The sequence below is a fragment of the Pseudophryne corroboree genome, chromosome 1 (genome assembly GCF_028390025.1).
Source record: "Pseudophryne corroboree isolate aPseCor3 chromosome 1, aPseCor3.hap2, whole genome shotgun sequence".
NCBI classification, from domain to species: Eukaryota; Metazoa; Chordata; class Amphibia; order Anura; family Myobatrachidae; genus Pseudophryne; species Pseudophryne corroboree.
In genome coordinates, this window is record NC_086444.1 from 227,962,398 (window position 1) to 227,984,791 (window position 22,394).

Genomic DNA, 22,394 nt, shown 5'->3' on the forward strand with positions numbered 1-22,394 from the left:
AGACAATCCTGTTTGCAGGAAATGTAGGAATCGACCCAGTTGAAATTCCTCCGTGGGGGCCTTCCTGGCCTCACACCACGCAACATATTTTCTCCAAATGCGGTGATAATGTTGTGCAGTCACCTCCTTCCTGGCTTTTACCAGTGTAGGAATGACCTCTTCCGGAATGCCTTTTTCCTTTAGAATTCGGCGTTCAACCGCCATGCCGTCAAACGCAGCCGCGGTAAGTCTTGGAATAGACACGGTCCCTGCTGAAGCAGGTCCCGTCTTAGAGGTAGAGGCCACGGATCCTCCGTGAGCATCTCTTGAAGTTCCGGGTACCAAGTTCTTCTTGGCCAATCCGGAGCAACTAGTATCGTTCTTACTCCCTTCTGCCGTATAATTCTCAGTACTTTTGGTATGAGAGGCAGAGGAGGGAACACATACACTGACTGGAACACCCACGGTGTTACCAGAGCGTCCACAGCTATTGCCTGAGGATCTCTTGACCTGGCGCAATACCTGTCCAGTTTTTTGTTGAGGCGGGACGCCATCATATCCACCATTGGTTTTTCCCAACGGTTCACAATCATGTGGAAGACTTCTGGATGAAGTCCCCACTCTCCCGGGTGTAGATCGTGTCTGCTGAGGAAGTCTGCTTCCCAGTTGTCCACTCCCGGAATGAATACTGCTGACAGTGCTATCACATGATCTTCCGCCCAGCGAAGAATCCTTGCAGCTTCTGCCATTGCTGTCCTGCTTCTTGTGCCGCCCTGTCTGTTTACGTGGGCGACTGCCGTGATGTTGTCCGACTGGATCAACACCGGCTGACCCTGAAGCAGGGGTTTTGCCAGACTTAGAGCATTGTAAATCGCTCTTAGCTCCAGTATATTTATGTGAAGAGACATCTCCAGGCTTGACCATACTCCCTGGAAGTTTCTTCCTTGTGTGACCGCTCCCCAGCCTCTCAGACTGGCATCCGTGGTCACCAGGACCCAGTCCTGTATGCCGAATCTGCGGCCCTCTAACAGATGAGCACTCTGCAACCACCACAGAAGAGACAACATGTAAAACATAAAACAGCGCTAAATGAAGAAACTAAAAAACAGGTGTTTCCTTAAAAAGAATTATATACGTTTTAATAATACATATAAAAAATGAGGAATTCTCATGAATACACCATAGGATAATGGAGCCTCTATAGCCAGTCTCTGACCCTTGACAATTAGATGTAAATGTGCACACCTCTTGGTTTTGACAATGTCCCTGTGACCGGTCACAATATCAACAGGATCTTCACTTAAATATGCAGATGAGTCCAATCTTGTGATATATTTACCAGGATATAGTGGATTGGCCGGGTGTCCCACCTAGCGAAGATCTAGAGGCTGTCTCAGATCCAACGCCGATGATTTTGGTGGTTTTCCCTCTATTAATTTTCCACGTCCATGGATTAGGAATGTCCAAGATGGTGGTAACTGCAATGATGTCCTGGAGGTGATTCCGGAATGTCTGGGTCAGGGCTGGTATCCACCATCTGCAGACATTCCGGAATCACCTCCAGGACATCATTGCAGTTACCACCATCTTGGACATTCCTAATCCATGGACGTGGAAAATTAATAGAGGGAAAACCACCAAAATCATCGGCGTTGGATCTGAGACAGCCTCTAGATCTTCGCTAGGTGGGACACCCGGCCAATCCACTATATCCTGGTAAATATATCACAAGATTGGACTCATCTGCATATTTAAGTGAAGATCCTGTTGATATTGTGACCGGTCACAGGGACATTGTCAAAACCAAGAGGTGTGCACATTTACATCTAATTGTCAAGGGTCAGAGACTGGCTATAGAGGCTCCATTATCCTATGGTGTATTCATGAGAATTCCTCATTTTTTATATGTATTATTAAAACGTATATAATTCTTTTTAAGGAAACACCTGTTTTTTAGTTTCTTCATTTAGCGCTGCTTTATGTTTTACATGTTGTTTTTGCAGTTCATGAGAGACTGACTATCTCTCCCCCTAACAGCAGCTTAGAGAACCAGCACAATCATAGCGCCAGAACGTGTATCAAATCATTGATACCAATCTAACCACAGAAGAGACACCCTTGTCCGTGGCGATAAGGTTATCCGCTGATGCATCTGCAGATGCGATCCGGACCATTTGTCCAGCAGATCCCACAGAAAAGTTTGTGCGTGGAATCTGCCGAATGGAATCGCTTCGTAAGAAGCCACCATCTTTCCCAGGACTCTTGTGCATTGATGTACAGACACTGTCCCTGGTTTTAGGAGGTTCCTGACAAGTTCGGATAACTCCCTGGCTTTCTCCTCCGGAAGAAACACCTTTTTCTGAACCGTGTCCAGAATCATTCCCAGGAACAGCAGACGTGTTGTCGGGGTCAACTGAGATTTTGGAAAATTCAGAATCCACCCGTGTTGTTGCAGCACTACTTGGGTTAGTGCTACTCCGTCCTCCAGCTGTTCTCTGGACCTTGCCCTTATCAGGAGATCGTCCAAGTAAGGGATAATTAATACGCCTCTTCTTCGCAGAAGAATCATCATTTCGGCCATTACCTTGGTAAAGACCCGAGGTGCCGTGGACAATCCAAACGGCAGCGTCTGAAACTGATAATGACAGTTTTGCACCACGAACCTGAGGTACCCTTGATGTGAAGGGCAAATTGGGACATGCAGGTAAGCATCCTTTATGTCCAGGGACACCATAAAGTCCCCTTCTTCCAGATTCGCTATCACTGCTCTGAGTGACTCCATCTTGAACTTGAATTTTTGTATGTACAGGTTCAAAGATTTCATTTAGAATAGGTCTTACCGAGCCGTCCGGCTTCGGTACCACAAATAGCGTGGAGTAATACCCCTTTCCCTGTTGTAGGAGGGGTACCTTGACTATCACCTGCTGAGCAAACAGCTTGTGAATGGCTTCCAATACCGTCTCCCTGTCTGAGGGAGACGTTGGCAAAGCAGACTTTAGGAACCGGCGAGGGGGAGACTTCTCGAATTCCAACCTGTAACCCTGAGATACTACCTGCAGAATCCAGGGGTCCACCTGTGAGCAAGCCCACTGTGCGCTGAAATTCTTGAGTCGACCCCCCACCGTTCCTGAGTCCGCTTGTAAGGCCCCAGCGTCATGCTGAGGGCTTTGCAGAACCCTGGGAGGGCTTCTGTTCCTGGGCAGGGGCTGCTTGCTGCCCTCTCTTACCCCTTCCTCTGCCCCTAGGCAGATATGACTGTCCTTTTGTCCGCTTGTTCTTATAGGACCGAAAGGACTGCGGCTGAAAAGACGGTGTCTTTTTCTGTTGGGAGGGGGTCTGAGGTAAAAAGGTGGATTTTCCGGCAGTTGCCGTGGCCACCAGATCCGATAGACCGACGCCAAATAATTCCTCCCCTTTATACGGCAATACTTCCATATGTCGTTTGGAATCCGCATCACCTGACCACTGTCGCGTCCATAAACTCCTTCTGGCAGATATGGACATCGCATTTACTCTCGATGCCAGAGTGCAAATATCTCTCTGCGCATCTCGCATATAAAGGAAAGCATCCTTTAATTGCTCTATAGTCAATAAAATACTGTCCCTATCCAGGGTATCAATATTTTCAGTCAGGGAATCCAACCAGACGACCCCAGCACTGCACATCCAGGCTGAGGCGATGGCCGGTCGCAGTATAACACCAGTATGTGTGTATATACTTTTTTGGGGTAGTTTCCAGTCTCCTATCTGCTGGATCCTTGAGGGCGGCCGTATCCGGAGACGGTAACGCCACTTGTTTTGATAAGCGTGTGAGCGCCTTATCCACCCTAGGGGGTGTTTCCCAGCGCGCCCTAACCTCTGGCGGGAAAGGGTATAATGCTAATAACTTTTTTGAAATTAGCATTTTTCTATCTGGGTTAAACCACGCTTCATCACATACATCATTTAATTCCTCTGATTCAGGAAAAACTACAGGTAGTTTTTTCACCCCCCACATAATACCCCTTTTTGTGGTACTTGCAGCATCAGAGATATGCAAAGCCTCCTTCATTGCCGTGATCATATAACGTGTGGCCCTACTTGAAAATACGTTTGTTTCATCACCGTCGACACTAGATTCAGTGTCTGTGTCTGGGTCTGTGTCGACCGACTGAGGTAAAGGGCGCTTTACAGCCCCTGACGGTGTCTGAGACGCCTGGGCAGGTACTAACTGGTTTGCCGGCCGTCTCATGTCGTCAACTGATTTTTGTAATGTGCTGACATTATCACGTAATTCCATAAACAAAGCCATCCATTCCGGTGTCGACTCCCTGGGGGGTGACATCACCATTATCGGCAATTGCTCTGCCTCCACGCCAACATCGTCCTCATACATGTCGACACACACGTACCGACACACAGCAGACACACAGGGAATGCTCTTATCGAAGACAGGACACCACTAGCCCTTTGGGGAGACAGAGGGAGAGTTTGCCAGCACACACCCAAGCGCTATAATATATATGGGAACAACCTTATATAAGTGTTGTTCCTATAGCAGCTTAAATATATCCAGTATATCGCCAAAAAATGCCCCCCCTCTCTGTTTTACCCTGTTTCTGTAGTGCAGTGCAGGGGAGAGTCCAGGGAGCCTTCCTCACAGCGGAGCTGAGCAGGAAAATGGCGCTGTGTGCTGAGGAGAATAAGCCCCGCCCCCTATTTCGGCGGGCTTTCCTCCCGTGGATTTAGATAAGTGGCATGGGTTAAATACATACATATAGCCTTAATGGTATATGTGATGTATTCTTTTGCCTTAAGGTAATAAAATATTGCTGCCCAGGGCGCCCCCAGCAGCGCCCTGCACCCTCCGTGACCGCTTGGTGTAAAGTGTGTGACAACAATGGCGCACAGCTGCAGTGCTGTGCGCTACCTTCATGAAGACTGAAAAGCCTTCTGCCGCCTGTTTCCGGACCTTCAATCTTCAGCATCTGTAAGGGGGGTCGGCGGCGCGGCTCCGGGACGAACCCCAGGGCGAGACCTGTGTTCCGACTCCCTCTGGAGCTAATGGTGTCCAGTAGCCTAAGAATCCAATCCATCCTGCACGCAGGTGAGTTGAAATTCTCTCCCCTAAGTCCCTCGATGCAGTGAGCCAGTTGCCAGCAGGACTCACTGAAAATAAAAAACCTAAAAAACTTTTTCTAAGCAGCTCTTTAAGAGAGCCACCTAGATTGCACCCTGCTCGGACGGGCACAAAAACCTAACTGAGGCTTGGAGGAGGGTCATAGGGGGAGGAGCCAGTACACACCACCTGATCCTAAAGCTTTATTTTTGTGCCCTGTCTCCTGCGGAGCCGCTATTCCCCATGGTCCTGACGGAGTCCCCAGCATCCACTTAGGACGTTAGAGAAAAGAATTTACTCACCGGTAATTCTATTTCTCGTAGTCCGTAGTGGATGCTGGGTACTCCGTAAGGACCATGGGGAATAGACGGGCTCCGCAGGAGACTGGGCACTCTTAAAAGAAAGATTAGGTACTACATCTGGTGTGCACTGGCTCCTCCCTCTATGCCCCTCCTCCAGACCTCAGTTAGGGAAACTGTGCCCGGAAGAGCTGACATTACTAGGAAAGGATTTGGAATCCAGGGTAAGACTCATACCAGCCACACCAATCACATCGTACAACTTGTGATAACTATACCCAGTTAACAGTATGAACAACAACTGAGCCTCATTCAACAGATGGCTCAGAACAATAACCCTATAGTTAAGCAATAACTATGTACAAGTATTGCAGAAAGTCCGCACTTGGGACGGGCTCCCAGCATCCACTACGGACTACGAGAAATAGAATTACCGGTGAGTAAATTCTTATTTTCTCTGACGTCCTAGTGGATGCTGGGTACTCCGTAAGGACCATGGGGATTATACCAAAGCTCCCAAACGGGCGGGAGAGTGCGGATGACTCTGCAGCACCGAATGAGCAAACTCAAGGTCCTCCTCAGCCAGGGTATCAAACTTGTAGAATTTTGCAAAAGTGTTTGATCCCGACCAAGTAGTAGCTCGGCAAAGTTGTAAAGCCGAGACCCCTCGGGCAGCCGCCCAAGAAGAGCCCACCTTCCTCGTGGAATGGGCTTTTACTGATTTAGGATGCGGCAGTCCAGCCACAGAATGTGCAAGTTAAATCGTGCTACAGATCCAGTGAGCAATAGTCTGCTTAGAAGCAGGAGCACCCAGCTTGTTGGGTGCATGCAGGATAAACAGCGAGTCAGTTTTTCTGACTCTAGCCATCCTGGAAACATAGATTTTCAGGGCCCGGACTACGTCCAGCAACTTGGAATCCTCCAAGTCCCGAGTAGCCGCAGGCACCACAATAGGTTGGTTCAAATGAAACGCTGATAACACCATTGGGAGAAATTGGGGACGAGTCCTCAATTCAGCCCTGTCCATATAGAAAATCAGATATGGGCTTTTACAGGACAAAGCCGCCAATTCTGACACACGCCTAGCTGAGGCCAACAGCATGACTACCTTCCACGTGAGATACTTCAACTCCACGGTCGGTCTGAAGTGGCTCAAACCAATGTGATTTTAGGAAATCCAACACTACGTTGAGATCCCAAGGTGCCACTGGAGGCACAAAAGGGGGCTAAATTTGCAGCACTCCCTTAACAAACGTCTGAACTTCAGGCAGTGAAGCCAGTTCTTTTTGAAAGAAAATAGACAGGGCCGAAATCTGGACTTTAATGGATCCCAATTTTAGGCCCATAGTCACTCCTGACTGTAGGAAGTGCAGAAATCGACCCAGCTGAAATTCCTCTGTTGGGGCCTTCATGGCCTCACACCAAGCAACATATTTTCGCCATATGCGGTGATAATGTTCTGCTGACACATCCTTCCTAGCTTTTATCAGCGTAGGAATGACTTCAACCGGAATGCCCTTTTCCATTAGGATCCGGCGTTCAACCGCCATGCTGTCAAACGCAGCCGCGGTAAGTCTTGGAACAGACAGGGCCCCTGCTGTAGCAGGTCCTGTCGGAGCGGCAGAGGCCAAGGGTCCTCTGAGATCATTTCTTGTAGCTCCGGGTACCAAGTTCTTCTTGGCCAATCCGGAACGATGAGTATAGTTCTTACTCCTCTCTTTCTTATTATCCTCAGTACCTTTGGTATGAGAGGAAGAGGAGGGAACACATAAATCGACTGGTACACCCACGGTGTCACTAGAGCGTCCACAGCTATCGCCTGAGGGTCCCTTGACCTGGCGCAATATCTTTTTAGCTTTTTGTTGCGGTGGGACGCCATCATGTCCACCTGTGGCCTTTCCCAACGATTTACAATCAGCTGGAAGACTTCTGGATAAAGTCCCCACTCTCCCGGGTGGAGGTCGTGCCTGCTGAGGAAGTCTGCTTCCCAGTTGTCCACTCCAGGAATGAACACTGCTGACAGTGCTAGCACGTGATTCTCTGCCCATCGGAGAATCCTTGTGGCTTCTGCCATCGCCATCCTGCTTCTTGTGCCGCCCTGTCGGTTTACATGGGCGACAGCCGTGATGTTGTCTGACTGAATCAGCACCGGCTGGTTTTGAAGCAGGGGTTCTGCTTGACTTAGGGCATTGTAAATGGCCCTTAGTTCCAGGATATTTATGTGTAGGGAAGTCTCCTGACTCGACCATTGTCCTTGGAAGTTTCTTCCCTGAGTGACTGCTCCCCAACCTCGTAGGCTTGCATCCGTGGTCACCAGGACCCAGTCCTGAATGCCGAATCTGCGGCCCTCGAGAAGATGAGCACTCTGCAGCCACCACAGCAGAGACACCCTGGCTCTCGGGGACAGGGTGATCAGCCGATGCATCTGAAGATGCGATCCGGACCACTTGTCTAACAGATCCCACTGAAAGATCCTTGCATGGAACCTGCCGAAGGGAATTGCTTCGTAAGAAGCTACCAACTTTCCCAAGACTCGCGTGCAGTGATGCACCGACACCTGTTTTGGTTTCAGGAGGTCTCTGACCAGAGATGACAACTCCTTGGCCTTCTCCTCCGGGAGAAACACCTTCTTCTGTTCTGTGTCCAGAATCATGCCCAAGAACAGCAGACGCGTCGTAGGAACCAGCTGCGACTTTGGGATATTCAGAATCCAGCCGTGCTGTTGTAGCACTTCCTGAGATAGTGCTACTCCGACCAACAACTGCTCCTTGGACCTCGCCTTTATAAGGAGATCGTCCAAGTACGGGATAATTATAACTCCCTTCTTTCGAAGGAGTATCATCATTTCGGCCATTACCTTGGTAAATACCCTCGGTGCCGTGGACAGACCAAACGGCAACGTCTGGAATTGGTAATGGCAGTCCTGTACCACAAACCTGAGGTACTCCTGGTGAGGTGGGTAAATGGGGACATGTAGGTAAGCATCCTTGATGTCCAGTGACACCATAAAATCCCCCTCTTCCAGGCTTGCAATAACCGCCCTGAGCGATTCCATTTTGAACTTCAACTTTCTTATATAAGTGTTCAAGGATTTCAAATTTAGAATGGGTCTCACCGAACCGTCTGGTTTCGGTACCACAAACATTGTGGAATAGTAACCTCGTCCCTGTTGAAGGAGAGGAACTTTGATTATCACCTGCTGGAGGTACAGCTTGTGAATTGCCGCCAGTACTACCTCCCTTTCCTTGGGAGTAGCTGGCAAGGCTGATTTGAGGTAACGGCGAGGGGGAGACGTCTCGAACTCCAGCTTGTATCCCTGAGATACCACTTGTAGAACCCAGAAATCCACCTGTGAGCGAACCCACTGGTCGCTGAAGTTCCGGAGACGGGCTCCCACCGCACCTGGCTCCACCTGTGGAGCCCCAGCGTCATGCGGTGGACTTAGTGGAAGCAGGGGAGGATTTTTGTTCCTGGGAACTGGCTGTCTGGTGTAGCTTTTTCCCTCTACCCCTGCCTCTGGGCAGAAAGGACGCGCCTCTGACCCGCTTGCCTTTCTGAGGCCGAAAGGACTGTACTTGATAATACGGTGCTTTCTTAGGCTGTGAGGGAACCTGAGGTAAAAAAGTCGACTTCCCAGCTGTAGCTGTGGATACGAGGTCCGAGAGACCGTACCCAAACAATTCCTCACCCTTATAAGGCAAAACTTCCATGTGCCTTTTAGAATCAGCATCACCTGTCCACTGCCGAGTCCATAATACTCTCCTGGCAGAAACGGACATTGCATTAATTCTAGATGCCAGCCGGCAAATGTCCCTCTGTGCATCCCTCCTATATAAGACTACGTCTTTAATATGCTCTATGGTTAGCAAAATAGTATCCCTGTCAAGGGAATCAATGTTATCTGACAGGGAATCAGACCATGCTGCTGCAGCACTACACATCAATGCTGAAGCAATAGCAGGTCTCAGTATAGTACCTGAGTGTGTATACACAGACTTCAGGATAGCCTCCTGCTTTCTATCTTCAGGCTCCTTTAAGGCGGCCGTATCCTGAGACGGCAGTGCCACCTTTTTTGATAAGCGTGTGAGCGCCTTGTCCACCCTAGGGGATGTTTCCCAACACAACCTGTCCGTTGGCGGGAAAGGGTACGCCATTAGTAACCTCTTAGAAATCACTAATTTCTTATCTGGGGAACACCACGCTTCTTCACACAATTCATTTAATTCATCAGATGGGGGAAAAGTCACTGGCTGCTTTTTCTCCCCAAACATAATACCCTTTTAAGTGGTAACCAGGTTAATGTCAGAAATGTGCAACACATTTTTCATAGCCGTAATCATGCATCGGATGGCCCTTGTGGATTGTACATTTGTCTCATCCTCGTCGACTCTGGAGTCAGACTCCGTGTCGACATCTGTGTCTGCCATCTGAGGTAGCGGGCGTTTTTGAGCCCCTGATGGCCTCTGAGACGCTTGGGCAGGCGCGGGCTGAGATGCCGGCTGTCCCAAAGCTGATACGTCATCGAACCTTTTATGCAAGGAGTTGACACTGTCGGTTAATACCTTCTACATATCCATCCACTCTGATTTCGGCCCAGCGGGGGGCGACATCACACTTATCGGCTCCTGCTCCGCCTCCACGTAAGCGTCCTCATCAAACATATCGACACAGCCGTTCCGACACACCGCACACACACACAGGGAATGCTCTGACTGAGGACAGGACCCCACAAAGTCCTTTGGGGAGACAGAGAGAGAGAGTATGCCAGCACACACCAGAGCGCTATATAACAGAGGGATTTACACTAATACAAAGTGAATTTTCCCCCCAATAGCTGCTTATATCACCTTTTGCGCCTAAATTTATGTGCCCCCCCTCTCTTTTTTACCCTTTCCGTAGTGTATACTGCAGGAGAGAGCCTGGGGAGCGTCCTTCCAGCGGAGCTGTGAAGAGAAAATGGCGCTGGCTGTGCTGAGGAAGATAGCCCCGCCCCTTCAGCGGCGGGCTTCTCCCACTTTTTTAATAATATTTATGGCGGGGGATTAGGCACATATACAGTTTAAAACTGTATTATGTGCATTTTGCCAACTAAGGTATACATATTGCAGCCCAGGGCGCCCCCCCCCCCCCCCCAGCGCCCTGCACCCACCAGTGACCGGAGCGTGTGGTGTGCTGTGGGAGCACATCACACTGATAGGTACTTATTTAAGCGAGGAAGTAGTCTGTGACCGATTAAAACATTTAAAGATTAAAATCACCAGGGCCCGATGGTATTCATCCAAGGGTTCTAATGGAGCTTCACTCTGAACTGGCAAAACCGCTATCTTAGATCTTTAAGGATTCAGTTATATCAGGTATGGTTCCCAAAGACTGGCGTATAGCGGAAGTAGTGCCTATATTCAAAAAGGGAAGTAAAGCTGAACCAGGTAATTATAGACCAGTTAGTCTTACATCTATAGTGGGGAAAGTATTGGAAGGTATTCTAAGAGATAGTATTCAGAAGTTCCTTGAAACCAATAAGGTCATTAAAAGGAATCAACATGGGTTTATGAAGGACAGATCCTGTCAAACCAACTTACTTGGCTTTTATGAAACAGTAAGCGCAAACCTAGATCAGGGTAAAGACGTGGATGTAATCTTTTTAGACTTTGCCAAAGCGTTCGATACTGTACCACACATGAGACTTATCTACAAGCTACAAGAATCAGGGCTAGGAAGCACAATATGCACTTGGGTCAAAAACTGGTTAGATAATAGGAAGCAGCGCGTTGTGGTTAATGGATCTTTTTCAACTTGGACTGAAGTGCTAAGTGGTGTGCCGCAAGGCTCAGTATTAGGACCGCTATTGTTCAATATTTTCATTAACGACCTAACAGAAGGTCTAGAGAGCATGGTGTCAATTTTTGCAGATGATACCAAATTGTGTAAGGCTATAAATACAGAGGAGGATGCCGAGTCTCTTCAGAACGACTTAGTTAAATTAGAAGCATGGGCAGCCAAATGGAGAATGCGCTTCAACACAGACAAGTGTAAGGTAATGCACTGTGGTAACAAGAACATAAATTACACCTACCTACTAAATGGGGTAAAATTAGGGGATTCTGTACTGGAAAAGGACTTAGGTGTCCTCATAGATAGCAAGCTAAGCAGTAGTACCCAAAGTAGGACTGCAGCAAAGAAGGCTAATAAGATATTAGCATGCATAAAACGGGGTATTGATGCTAGGGACGAGAGTATTATACTCCCGTTATATAAATCACTAGTGAGGCCACACCTTGAATACTGTGTACAATTCTGGGCACCGTACTACAAAAAGGATATCCTGGAGCTTGAAAAGGTACAGAGGAGGGCGACCAAACTAATTAAGGGCATGGAGACGATGAAATACAAGGAAAGGCTTGAAAGACTAGGCATGTTTACATTGGAAAAGCGGAGACTAAGAGGGGATATGATCAACATCTACAAATATATAAGGGGACAATACACAGAGCTTGCGCGGGACCTGTTTTTGGTTAGATCAACACAGAGGACTCGTGGACACTCGCTCAGGTTAGAGGAGAGGAGATTCCGCACAATACGGCGTAAAGGCTTTTTCACGGTAAGGACAATACATGTTTGGAATTCCCTGCCCGAGGGAGTTGTAATGGCGGAATCTGTCAACACCTTTAAGAATGGGTTAGATAAATTCCTAATGGATAAGGATATCCAGGGGTATGGTGCATAGTCATGCATTATAGTTACTATAAATAGGGATAAAATGTAACGGCTGACAGCAGCATCAGTCAGAAATTTTAGTCAAATCATCATGCATAGGAGACCACAAATAGGTTGAACTCGATGGACAATTGTCTTTTTTCAACCTCAGATACTATGTTACTATGTAGCAATGGCGCACAGCTGCAGTGCTGTGCGCTACCTTATTGAAGACCGGAGTCTTCAGCCGCCGATTTTCTCCTGGAATCTTCCGTCTTCTGGCTCTGCAAGGGGGACGGCGGCCCGGCTCCGGGAACGGACGATCGAGGTCGGGCCCTGTGTTTGATCCCTCTGGAGCTAATGGTGTCCAGTAGCCTTAGAAGCACAAGCTAGCTGCAAGCAGGTAGGTTTGCTTCTCTCCCCTCAGTCCCTCGTAGAAGTGAGTCTGTTGCCAGCAGATCTCACTGAAAATAAAAAACCTAACAAATACTTTCTTTTCTAGTAAGCTCAGGAGAGCCCACTAGGTGCATCCAGCTCTGGCCGGGCACAGATTCTAACTGAGGTCTGGAGGAGGGGCATAGAGGGAGGAGCCAGTGCACACCAGATGTGGTACCTAATCTTTCTTTTAAGAGTGCCCAGTCTCCTGCGGAGCCCGTCTATTCCCCATGGTCCTTACGGAGTACCCAGCATCCACTAGGACGTCAGAGAAATAAAGCAGCCAGTATTTACCCTGCACAGAAACAAAATAACCCACCCAAATCTAACTCTCTCTGCAAATGTTATATCTGATACACCTGCAGTGCACATGCTTTTGTCAAACTGCTAACAAATTTGCTGCTGTGATCAACTCTGAATTACCCCCACTGTCTCTAAGACATGTAGGATACTCAAGTGTATGTTATGTAAAGAGACAGCACTGTGTACAGGCGGCTTTACATGGGAGACCTTGCCCTGCAATCCCAGAGACTTGCTGCTGCTATGCTGTAAGATGGCACCCAGAGTCTCTGTGAGGGAGTGAGGGAGAGTGTTAGGCAGCTCTAGGACGGGAAATCTGCAGTAGATTATTATTATTATCCTTTAATTATATGGCGCCACAAGGGTTCCGCAGCGCCCAATTACAGAGTACATAAACTAATAATCAAAAACAGGAAAACAGCAACTTACAGTTGATTACAATATAGGACAAGTACAGGGTAAATAAACATAGCTACATCAGTAGATGACACTGAAATAAGTATCAGGTGGCAGAAAACTGCTGGATTTGATGCAGTTGAAGATTATTAAAGTAAGAAAAAGGATAAGCACATGAGGGAAGAGGGCCCTGAGCCGGGGGAGGGGCTATAGGTCAAGCGCCGCCTCCCCTATGCTGGTTTATCACCCCAAGTACTATGGAGCCTTATTAAATTAGGTATTAGTACACCTGGCCTGTGCTCCTATTGCCCTGGTGGCCTAGTGGGGTCCCTGCTCGGTGACAGTGTCCACGCCATCGCCGCGGTCCGTCTCCCTAGACCATGGACTGAATGCGATCTAATGGCGGGTCCCGCTAGGAGACCCTCTTACCTGCCTCCCGGTAGTAGCCATGCGATCCTGGAGAGCAGTCCGTGACTGTGCCTATGTCCGCGGATGTCCCCGCCGCAATTACCCGGGAACCAGGTCAGTGGGAGTATGTGGTGCTGCTTGTGAGGTGATGGAGCGGCAGTACTGGGAGGCAGTCAATTTACCACCTGTCGGGATCCCGGCGGTCTGGATACAGACGCCGGAATCCCGACATCAGCTAAAATACCGGTGGTCGGAGTCCTGATCGCCAACTGGTTACCCCTCTTGGGTGGTGGTCCACTTCAACACCCGAAGGGGAACAGAACAGTGTGGCGAGCGCAGCGAGCCTGCGAGGGGACACGCTGTGCTCGCTGCAGGGATCCCAGCTGTCGGGCTCCCGGCGTCGGTCTCCTGACTGCTGGGTTCCCGACCGCCGGGATCTGGTACTAATCCCGCAGCACTGAAGTCACTCTGACTTACAGTGCTGCTAGCTCAGAGAAAAAATAGGATTTTAATAACCTACCGGTACATCCTTTTCTCGTAGTCCGTAGAGGATGCTGGGGTCCACTTTAGTACCATGGGGTATAGACGGTTCCGCAGGAGCCCTGGGCACTTTAAGACTTTTTAGTTGTGTGAACTGGCTCCTCCCTCTATGCCCCTCCCCCAGACCTCAGTATAGGAACTGTGCCCGAGGAGACGGACAACTTCGAGAGAAGGATTTAACATTAAACTAGTGGTGAGATTCCTACCAGCTCACACCGCTCAACATGCCTCACAACATGACATACATATGACAACATGTCACGAAACATTAAATAACAGAACAGCAACTACTGTAAAATAACTTGACACATGAGAACCTGTGTAAGAAAACAAACCAACCAATGCAGGAAAAATTGAGCACTGAGCGGGCGCCCAGCATCCTCTACGGACTACGAGAAAAGGATTTACCGGTAGGTATATTAAAGTCCTATTTTCTCTTACGTCCTAGAGGATGCTGGGGTCCACTTTAGTACCATGGGAATATACTAAAGCTCCCAGTATGGGTGGGAAAGCGCTAATGTTCCTGCAGCACTGACTGACCAAATAAAAGGTCGTCAGCAGCCAAGGTGTCAAACCTGTAAAATTTAGCAAACGTGTTTGCACCTGACCAAGTAGCCGCTCGGCAAATTTGCAAAGCCAAGACACCCCGGGCAGCCGCTCAGGAAGAACCCACTTTTCTTGTAGAGTGGGCCTTTAGCGAAGTCGGTATCGGCAATCCTGACGTGGAATGAGCATGCTGAATAGTACCCCTAATCCAGCGCGCAATAGTCTGCTTAGAAGCAGGACCCCCAATCTTGTTGGGGTCATAGAGGACAGAGCCTCTGTTTTCCTAGTTTGAGCCGTTCGTGCAACACAAGTCCTCAAAGCCCTGACGACATCTAATGATTGGGAACGGCTGAGGTGTCAGAAGCCACTGGCACCACAACAGGTTGATTAATATGGAAAGAAGATACAACCTTCGGAAGAAATTGCTGACGTGTTCTTAGTTCAGCCCTATCTTCATGAAAAATCAAGTAAGGGCTCTTGTAAGACAAAGCCCCTAACTCAGACACTGGTCTGCCTGACACCAAGGCCAGCAGCATGATCACTTTCCAAGTGAGAAACTTCAACTCCACCTGCTGCAGAGGTTCAAACCAGTCCGACTTGAGGAACTGCAACACCACATTAAGGTCCCATGGTGCCGCGGGGGGCACAAATGGTGGTTGGATGCCCAGAACTCCCTTAACGAACGTCTGAACCGGAAGGTTGAATAAAATCCTGTTTCTCGTTGAAGCACAGGAACCAAGGAAATTACCCTGTCTTGACATAATTTCTGGATTGCGTCCAGCACTTTTTTTCTGTCCTGAACAGAAACTGGTAAGGCTGATTTGAAAAAATCGGCATGGGGGAAGATCTTGAAATTCCAGTTTGTACCCTTGAGATACTATCTGTAGTACCCACGGATCCAGATCTGAGTGAACCCAGATCTGACTGAAGAAAAGTAGACGGGCCCCCATCCGATAGGACTCCTGCAGGGAAGCCCCAGCGTCATGCTGTGGTTTTAGCAGAAGCAGCGGTTGACTTCTGCTCTTGGGAACCTGCCGGGGTTGCAGGCTTCCGACCTCTTCCTTGCCCTCGACCCGCGAAGAAGGGGGTAGCTTTTGCCTTTTTGTACTTGTTGGGCTGAAAGGACTGCATCGTAAATGTATGAAAATCTTTTTTAGCTGGAGGTGGTGCAGAAGGCAGAAAAGCTGACTTGCCTGATGTCGTCGTCGAAATCATGGCGTCTAATTTGTCACAAAATAGTGACTTGATTCTGCATCAGCGTTCCATTGACGAATCCATAGAGCCCTGCGGGCTGAAATCGCCATAGCGGAGGATCTTGAATTTAATAAACCAATATCCTTCATCGCTTCTACCAAATAACCTGCAGCATCCTTGATATGACTGAGAGTGAGGATCAGGTCATCCTTATCAACTGTGTCTATATTAAGCAATAAGTTGTCTGACCATTTTTATACTGCATTACCCACCCACGCACACGCAATGGTGGGCCTGAGAGCAGTTCCATTAGCAATATACATGGATTTTAACGTAGATTCTAATTTACGGTCAGCAGGATCTCTCAATGAAGCTGACCCAGGAGCAGGCAAAAGGATTTTCTTAGATAACCTAGAAACTGAGGTGTCTACCATAGGGGGAGATTTCCATTTGCGTCTGTCGTCCTCAGGGAACGGATACGCAACTCGTAGCCTTTTGGGAACCGATAATTTCTTTTCTGGGTTAGACCAAGAATCCTCAAAAAACGCATTCAAGTCCTTAGAAGGAGGAAAAGTCACCACCTGTTTCTTATTTAATTTAAAATAATCTTTTTCCTCAGGTAGTGGTGTTGCATCAGGAAATTCCAACACCTCTTTTATAGCGACTATAATACATTGAATGCTTTTTGCTAATTTAGGATCAACCCCTCTCAACTCCCCAGTGTCGACATCCATGTCAGAATCTGTGTCTGTGTCCCCATGCATAATTTGGGCCAGAGACCTTTTTTGTGAGCTGTTGTGAGTGGAGGAAAGTGAGGGAATCGCAGATAACACGTCTTCCACAGACTGTCTCCAATACTTAGTCTGTTGTTCAGACTCTGAATTTTTTTTAGCAAGGTGTGACATATTACTTCGCAATTGACTTACCCATCCTGGTTCCTTTTGAGAGGGAAGGGCCACCATACTAACGTCTTGTGCTTCAAAAATGGTTTCCTCCGGGGAAGAATCCTCCCTGTGTTCTGACATGTTACACACGTGTATCAACACACACACACACACACACACACACACACACACACACACACACACACACACACACACACACTCGGGGCTTAATGGGGACAGACCTTCCAAAAGTCTGTAAGAGAATACACACAGAGGGATTTGCCAGTACACACAATGCGCCCCGTACGTAATCTATATATATCACAAATTACCGCAACAGCGCTGATTAAATAAATATAAGGTATATAATAACAATATCCCCCCCTGTCCCCCTTAAAACCCCCTGGTACTTGTGACAGTGGTTTGAGGAGACAGCGTTGAGGAGCAGCACACCGCGCTTCTGTGGAGAGAAAATGGCGCCGGTGAATGTACTGGCAACGCTGAGGAGAAGTCCCGCCCTTCTAATGGCGCGCTTCTTCCTCAGAAAAACATACTGGTCAGGGCTGGCATCTCCTCAGCTTTCAGGGACATGCCTTTTGACAGTGAGAGTAAGGATTTTCTATGCCCTCAGAGCGCCCCCCCCCCCCCTGTGCTGAGAACATGGCGCGCAGCCGCCGCTGCGCTTGTACCTTTATGCCGCCTGGATGACCCCTCTCTGTATGACTCCGGTAATATACTCACCTGTCTTCTGGCTCTGTTAGGGGGTGGCGGCAGTGCTGTGGGAGTGAACACTGGCTAGGCTGGAGCTGTGTTCAGTACCCTTCAGGAGCTAATGGTGTCCTGTCAACGGAAGCAGAACCATTGAACTAACTGAGAAGTTGGTTCCTACTTCCCCCCCTAAGTCCTACGAAGCAGGGAAACTGTTGCCAGCAGTTTCCCTGTAAAAGAAAAAAACCTAAAAGTCTATTTTTCAGCAGAACTCAGTAGAGCTCCACTAGAGTGCACCCAGTCTCATCAGGCACATTTTCTAAACTGAGGTCTGGAGGAGGGGCATAGAGGGAGGAACAAGTTCACGTAGCTAAAAAGTCTTAAAGTGCCCAGGGCTCCTGCGGAACCGTTTATACCCCATGGTACTAAAGTGGACCCCAGCATACTCTAGGATGTAAGAGAAAAGTAAATTTTCTGTCAAAATCAAAAAGCTTTCAGGGCTGCCAGTGCAGTCCTCCTGTTTAGTGACCTGCAAGGGGTGTGGTCTGTCTGAAGTGAGCTTACTGCCCGGGCCGGTCTTCGCGTTGCACATGCGTGAGGTGTCCTAACGAGCCGCGGTTTGGTCCCAGCGCCAGTGTAGGAGCGGTGTCCCAGTTTGCTATGGAGAATATATGTATACATCATGTGGAGCGCCCTCCTTCCTTGTATTTTGTATATATAGATAGATATATTTATTTATTTATTTATTTGTATGCTTACCTGGTCTTCCATAACTTTTTGCAAGGCCATATTGGTACGAGTGATGAAATGTAATGGGGAAGGAAGCAATGGTTCTTCAAGCAGCTGTTTTTGCCTGTTGAAAAATAACATTATGAATGTAATACACTGTATGATTATATATATATATATATATATATATATATATATATAAAAATATATATACTTTTTTATATACTGTATTCAAGAAGCATGGAGTTTTAGTTTTGTTAGTGTAATAAGAACTTTATTGGGCAGACTTAATTAAGCGCAGAATCCTCCGGAACGGCATCTGACAGCTAAACGCGATAACTCACAGCAGGCACTCATTTTTTTTATCCAAATGGACGTGTCTAAATGCTTAGAAATGGGACACGTGGGTTTTTCGTTTACGGTTGTAGGCAGATTTGCAGTCAGAAGGATTCAATGTCCTAGCTGGACTCTGAATTGCAATGTAAATGTAAAGCCACCCAGTATGCATATGAAAAAGCAAACATTATTTTTAGTGATGAGCGGGTTCGGATCCTCACGATCCGAACCCGCCCGAACTTCACCTTTTTTTTCACGGGTCTGAGCAACTCGGATCCTCCCGCCTTGCTCGGTTAACCCGAGCGCGCCCGAACGTCATCATCCCGCGGTCGGATTCTCGCGAGATTCGTATTCTATATAAGGAGCCGCGCATCGCCGCCATTTTTCACCCGTGCATTGGAGATGATCGTGAGAGTACGTGGCTGGCGTCCTCTCAGTTTCTATGTTCAGTGGGCTGCAAATTGTGCTGCAAATATCTGTGCTCAGTGTGCTGCAAATATCTGTTCTCAGTGTGCTAATTGCTTTATTGTGGGGACTGGGGACCAGCAGTATTATATAGTAGGAGGACAGTGCAGAGTTTTGCTGACCAGTGACCAGTGGCCACCAGTATTATACGTTCTCTGCCTGAAAAACGCTCCATATCTGTGCTGCATTGTAGTATATAGTAGGAGGACAGTGCAGAATTTTGCTGACCACCAGTATAACTATATATATAGCAGTACGGTACAGTAGTCCACTGCTCTACCTACCTCTGTGTCGTCAAGTATACTATCCATCCATACCTGTGGTGCATTTCAGTTTTGCACAGTTTGCTGACCACCAGTATATAATATATAGCAGTACGGTACAGTAGGCCACTGCTCTACCTACCTCTGTGTCGTCAAGTATACTATCCATCCATACCTGTGGTGCATTTCAGTTTTGCACAGTTTGCTGACCACCAGTATATCCTATATAGCAGTACGGTACAGTAGGCCACTGCTCTACCTACCTCTGTGTCATCAAGTATACTATCCATCCATACCTGTGGTGCATTTCAGTTTTGAACAGTTTGCTGACCACCAGTATATACTATATAGCAGTACGGTACAGAAGGCCACTGCTCTACCTACCTCTGTGTCGTCAAGTATACTATCCATCCATACCTGTGGTGCATTTCAGTTTTGCACAGTTTGCTGACCACCAGTATATAATATATAGCAGTACGGTACAGTAGGCCACTGCTCTACCTACCTCTGTGTCGTCAAGTATACTATCCATCCATACCTGTGGTGCATTTCAGTTTTGCACAGTTTGCTGACCACCAGTATATCCTATATAGCAGTACGGTACAGTAGGCCACTGCTCTACCTACCTCTGTGTCATCAAGTATACTATCCATCCATACCTGTGGTGCATTTCAGTTTTGCACAGTTTGCTGCCCACCAGTATATACTATATAGCAGTACGGTACAGTAGGCCACTGCTCTACCCACCTCTGTGTCGTCAAATATACTATCCATCCATACCTGTGGTGCATTTCAGTTTTGCACAGTTTGCTGTCCACCAGTATATAATATATAGCAGTACGGTACAGTAGGCCACTGCTCTACCTACCTCTGTGTCGTCAAGTATACTATCCGTCCATACCTGTGGTGCATTTCAGTTTTGCACAGTTTGCTGACCACCAGTATATAATATATAGCAGTACGGTACAGTAGGCCACTGCTCTACCTACCTCTGTGTCATCAAGTATACTATCCATCCATACCTGTGGTGCATTTCAGTTTTGCACAGTTTGCTGCCCACCAGTATATACTATATAGCAGTATGGAAGCACTCATCCTCCTGCTAGAAAACTTAAAAGAGTTAAGATGGCAAAAGCACAGCAAAGAACTGTGCGTTCTTCTAAATCACAAATCCCCAAGGAGAGTCCAATTGTGTCGGTTGCGATGCCTGCACCTCTTTTTTCTTTCATTTTTCTTTGCATCATGTGCTGTTTGGGGACTATTTTTGGAAGTGCCATCCTGTCTGACACTGCTGTACCACTCCTAGATGGGCCAAGTGTTTGTGTCGGCCACTTGGGTCGCTTAGCTTAGTCACACAGCTACCTCATTGCGCCTCTTTTTTTCTTTGCATCATGTGCTGTTTGGGGACTATTTTTTTGAAGTGCCATCCTGTCTGACACTGCAGTGCCACTCCTAGATGGGCCAGGTGTTTGTGTCGGCCACTTGTGTCGCTTAGCTTAGTCACACAGCTTCCATCTTGCACCTCTTTTTTTCTTTGCATCATGTGCTGTTTGGGGACTATTTTTTAAATCTGCCATCCTGTCTGACACTGCAGTGCCACTCCTAGATGGGCCAGGTGTTTGTGTCGGCCACTTGGGTCGCTTAGCTTAGCCACCCAGCGACCTTGGTGCACCTCTTTTTTTCTTTGCATCATGTGCTGTTTGGGGACTATTTTTTAAATCTGCCATCCTGTCTGACACTGCAGTGCCACTCCTAGATGGGCCAGGTGTTTGTGTCGGCCACTTGGGTCGCTTAGCTTAGCCACCCAGCGACCTTGGTGCACCTCTTTTTTTCTTTGCATCATGTGCTGTTTGGGGACTATTTTTTAAATCTGCCATCCTGTCTGACACTGCAGTGCCACTCCTAGATGGGCCAGGTGTTTGTGTCGGCCACTTGGGTCGCTTAGCTTAGCCATCCAGCGACCTTGGTGCACCTCTTTTTTTCTTTGCATCATGTGCTGTTTGGGGACTATTTTTTAAATCTGCTATCCTGTCTGACACTGCAGTGCCACTCCTAGATGGGCCAGGTGTTTGTGTCGGCCACTTGGGTCGCTTAGCTTAGTCACACAGCTACCTCATTGTGCCTCTTTTTTTCTTTGCATCATGTGCTGTTTGGGGACTATTTTTTTGAAGTGCCATCCTGTCTGACACTGCAGTGCCACTCCTAGATGGGTAAGGTGTTTGTGTCGGCCACTTGTGTCGCTTAGCTTAGTCACACAGCTTCCATCTTGCACCTCTTTTTTTCTTTGCATCATGTGCTGTTTGGGGACTATTTTTTTAATCTGCCATCCTGTCTGACACTGCAGTGCCACTCCTAGATGGGCCAGGTGTTTGTGTCGGCCACTTGGGTCGCTTAGCTTAGCCATCCAGCGACCTTGGTGCACCTCTTTTTTTTCTTTCCATCATGTGCTGTTTGGGGACTATTTTTTAAATCTGCCATCCTGTCTGACACTGCAGTGCCACTCCTAGATGGGCCAGGTGTTTGTGTCGGCCACTTGGGTCGCTTAGCTTAGCCACCCAGCGACCTTGGTGCACCTCTTTTTTTCTTTGCATCATGTGCTGTTTGGGGACTATTTTTTAAATCTGCCATCCTGTCTGACACTGCAGTGCCACTCCTAGATGGGCCAGGTGTTTGTGTCGGCCACTTGGGTCGCTTAGCTTAGCCACCCAGCGACCTTGGTGCACCTCTTTTTTTCTTTGCATCATGTGCTGTTTGGGGACTATTTTTTAAATCTGCCATCCTGTCTGACACTGCAGTGCCACTCCTAGATGGGCCAGGTGTTTGTGTCGGCCACTTGGGTCACTTAGCTTAGCCATCCAGCGACCTTGGTGCACCTCTTTTTTTCTTTGCATCATGTGCTGTTTGGGGACTATTTTTTAAATCTGCTATCCTGTCTGACACTGCAGTGCCACTCCTAGATGGGCCAGGTGTTTGTGGCGGCCACTTGGGTCGCTTAGCTTAGTCACACAGCTACCTCATTGCGCCTCTTTTTTTCTTTGCATCATGTGCTGTTTGGGGACTATTTTTTTGAAGTGCCATCCTGTCTGACACTGCAGTGCCACTCCTAGATGGGCCAGGTGTT

The 22,394-nt window shown here is 47.9% G+C and overlaps 1 protein-coding gene across 4 annotated transcripts in view; it reads right to left on the reverse strand.

Annotated features, from left to right (window-relative positions):
* Window positions 1-22,394, reverse strand: part of TMEM232 (transmembrane protein 232) — a 530,130-nt gene that overhangs the window by 15,549 nt on the left and 492,187 nt on the right. For all 4 annotated transcript variants that reach the window (XM_063964108.1, XM_063964107.1, XM_063964106.1 and 1 more), the window contains one exon: window positions 18,240-18,333. In XM_063964108.1, coding sequence (XP_063820178.1) covers window positions 18,240-18,333 — 94 coding nt within the window. The remainder of the gene's footprint in view (window positions 1-18,239; window positions 18,334-22,394) is intronic.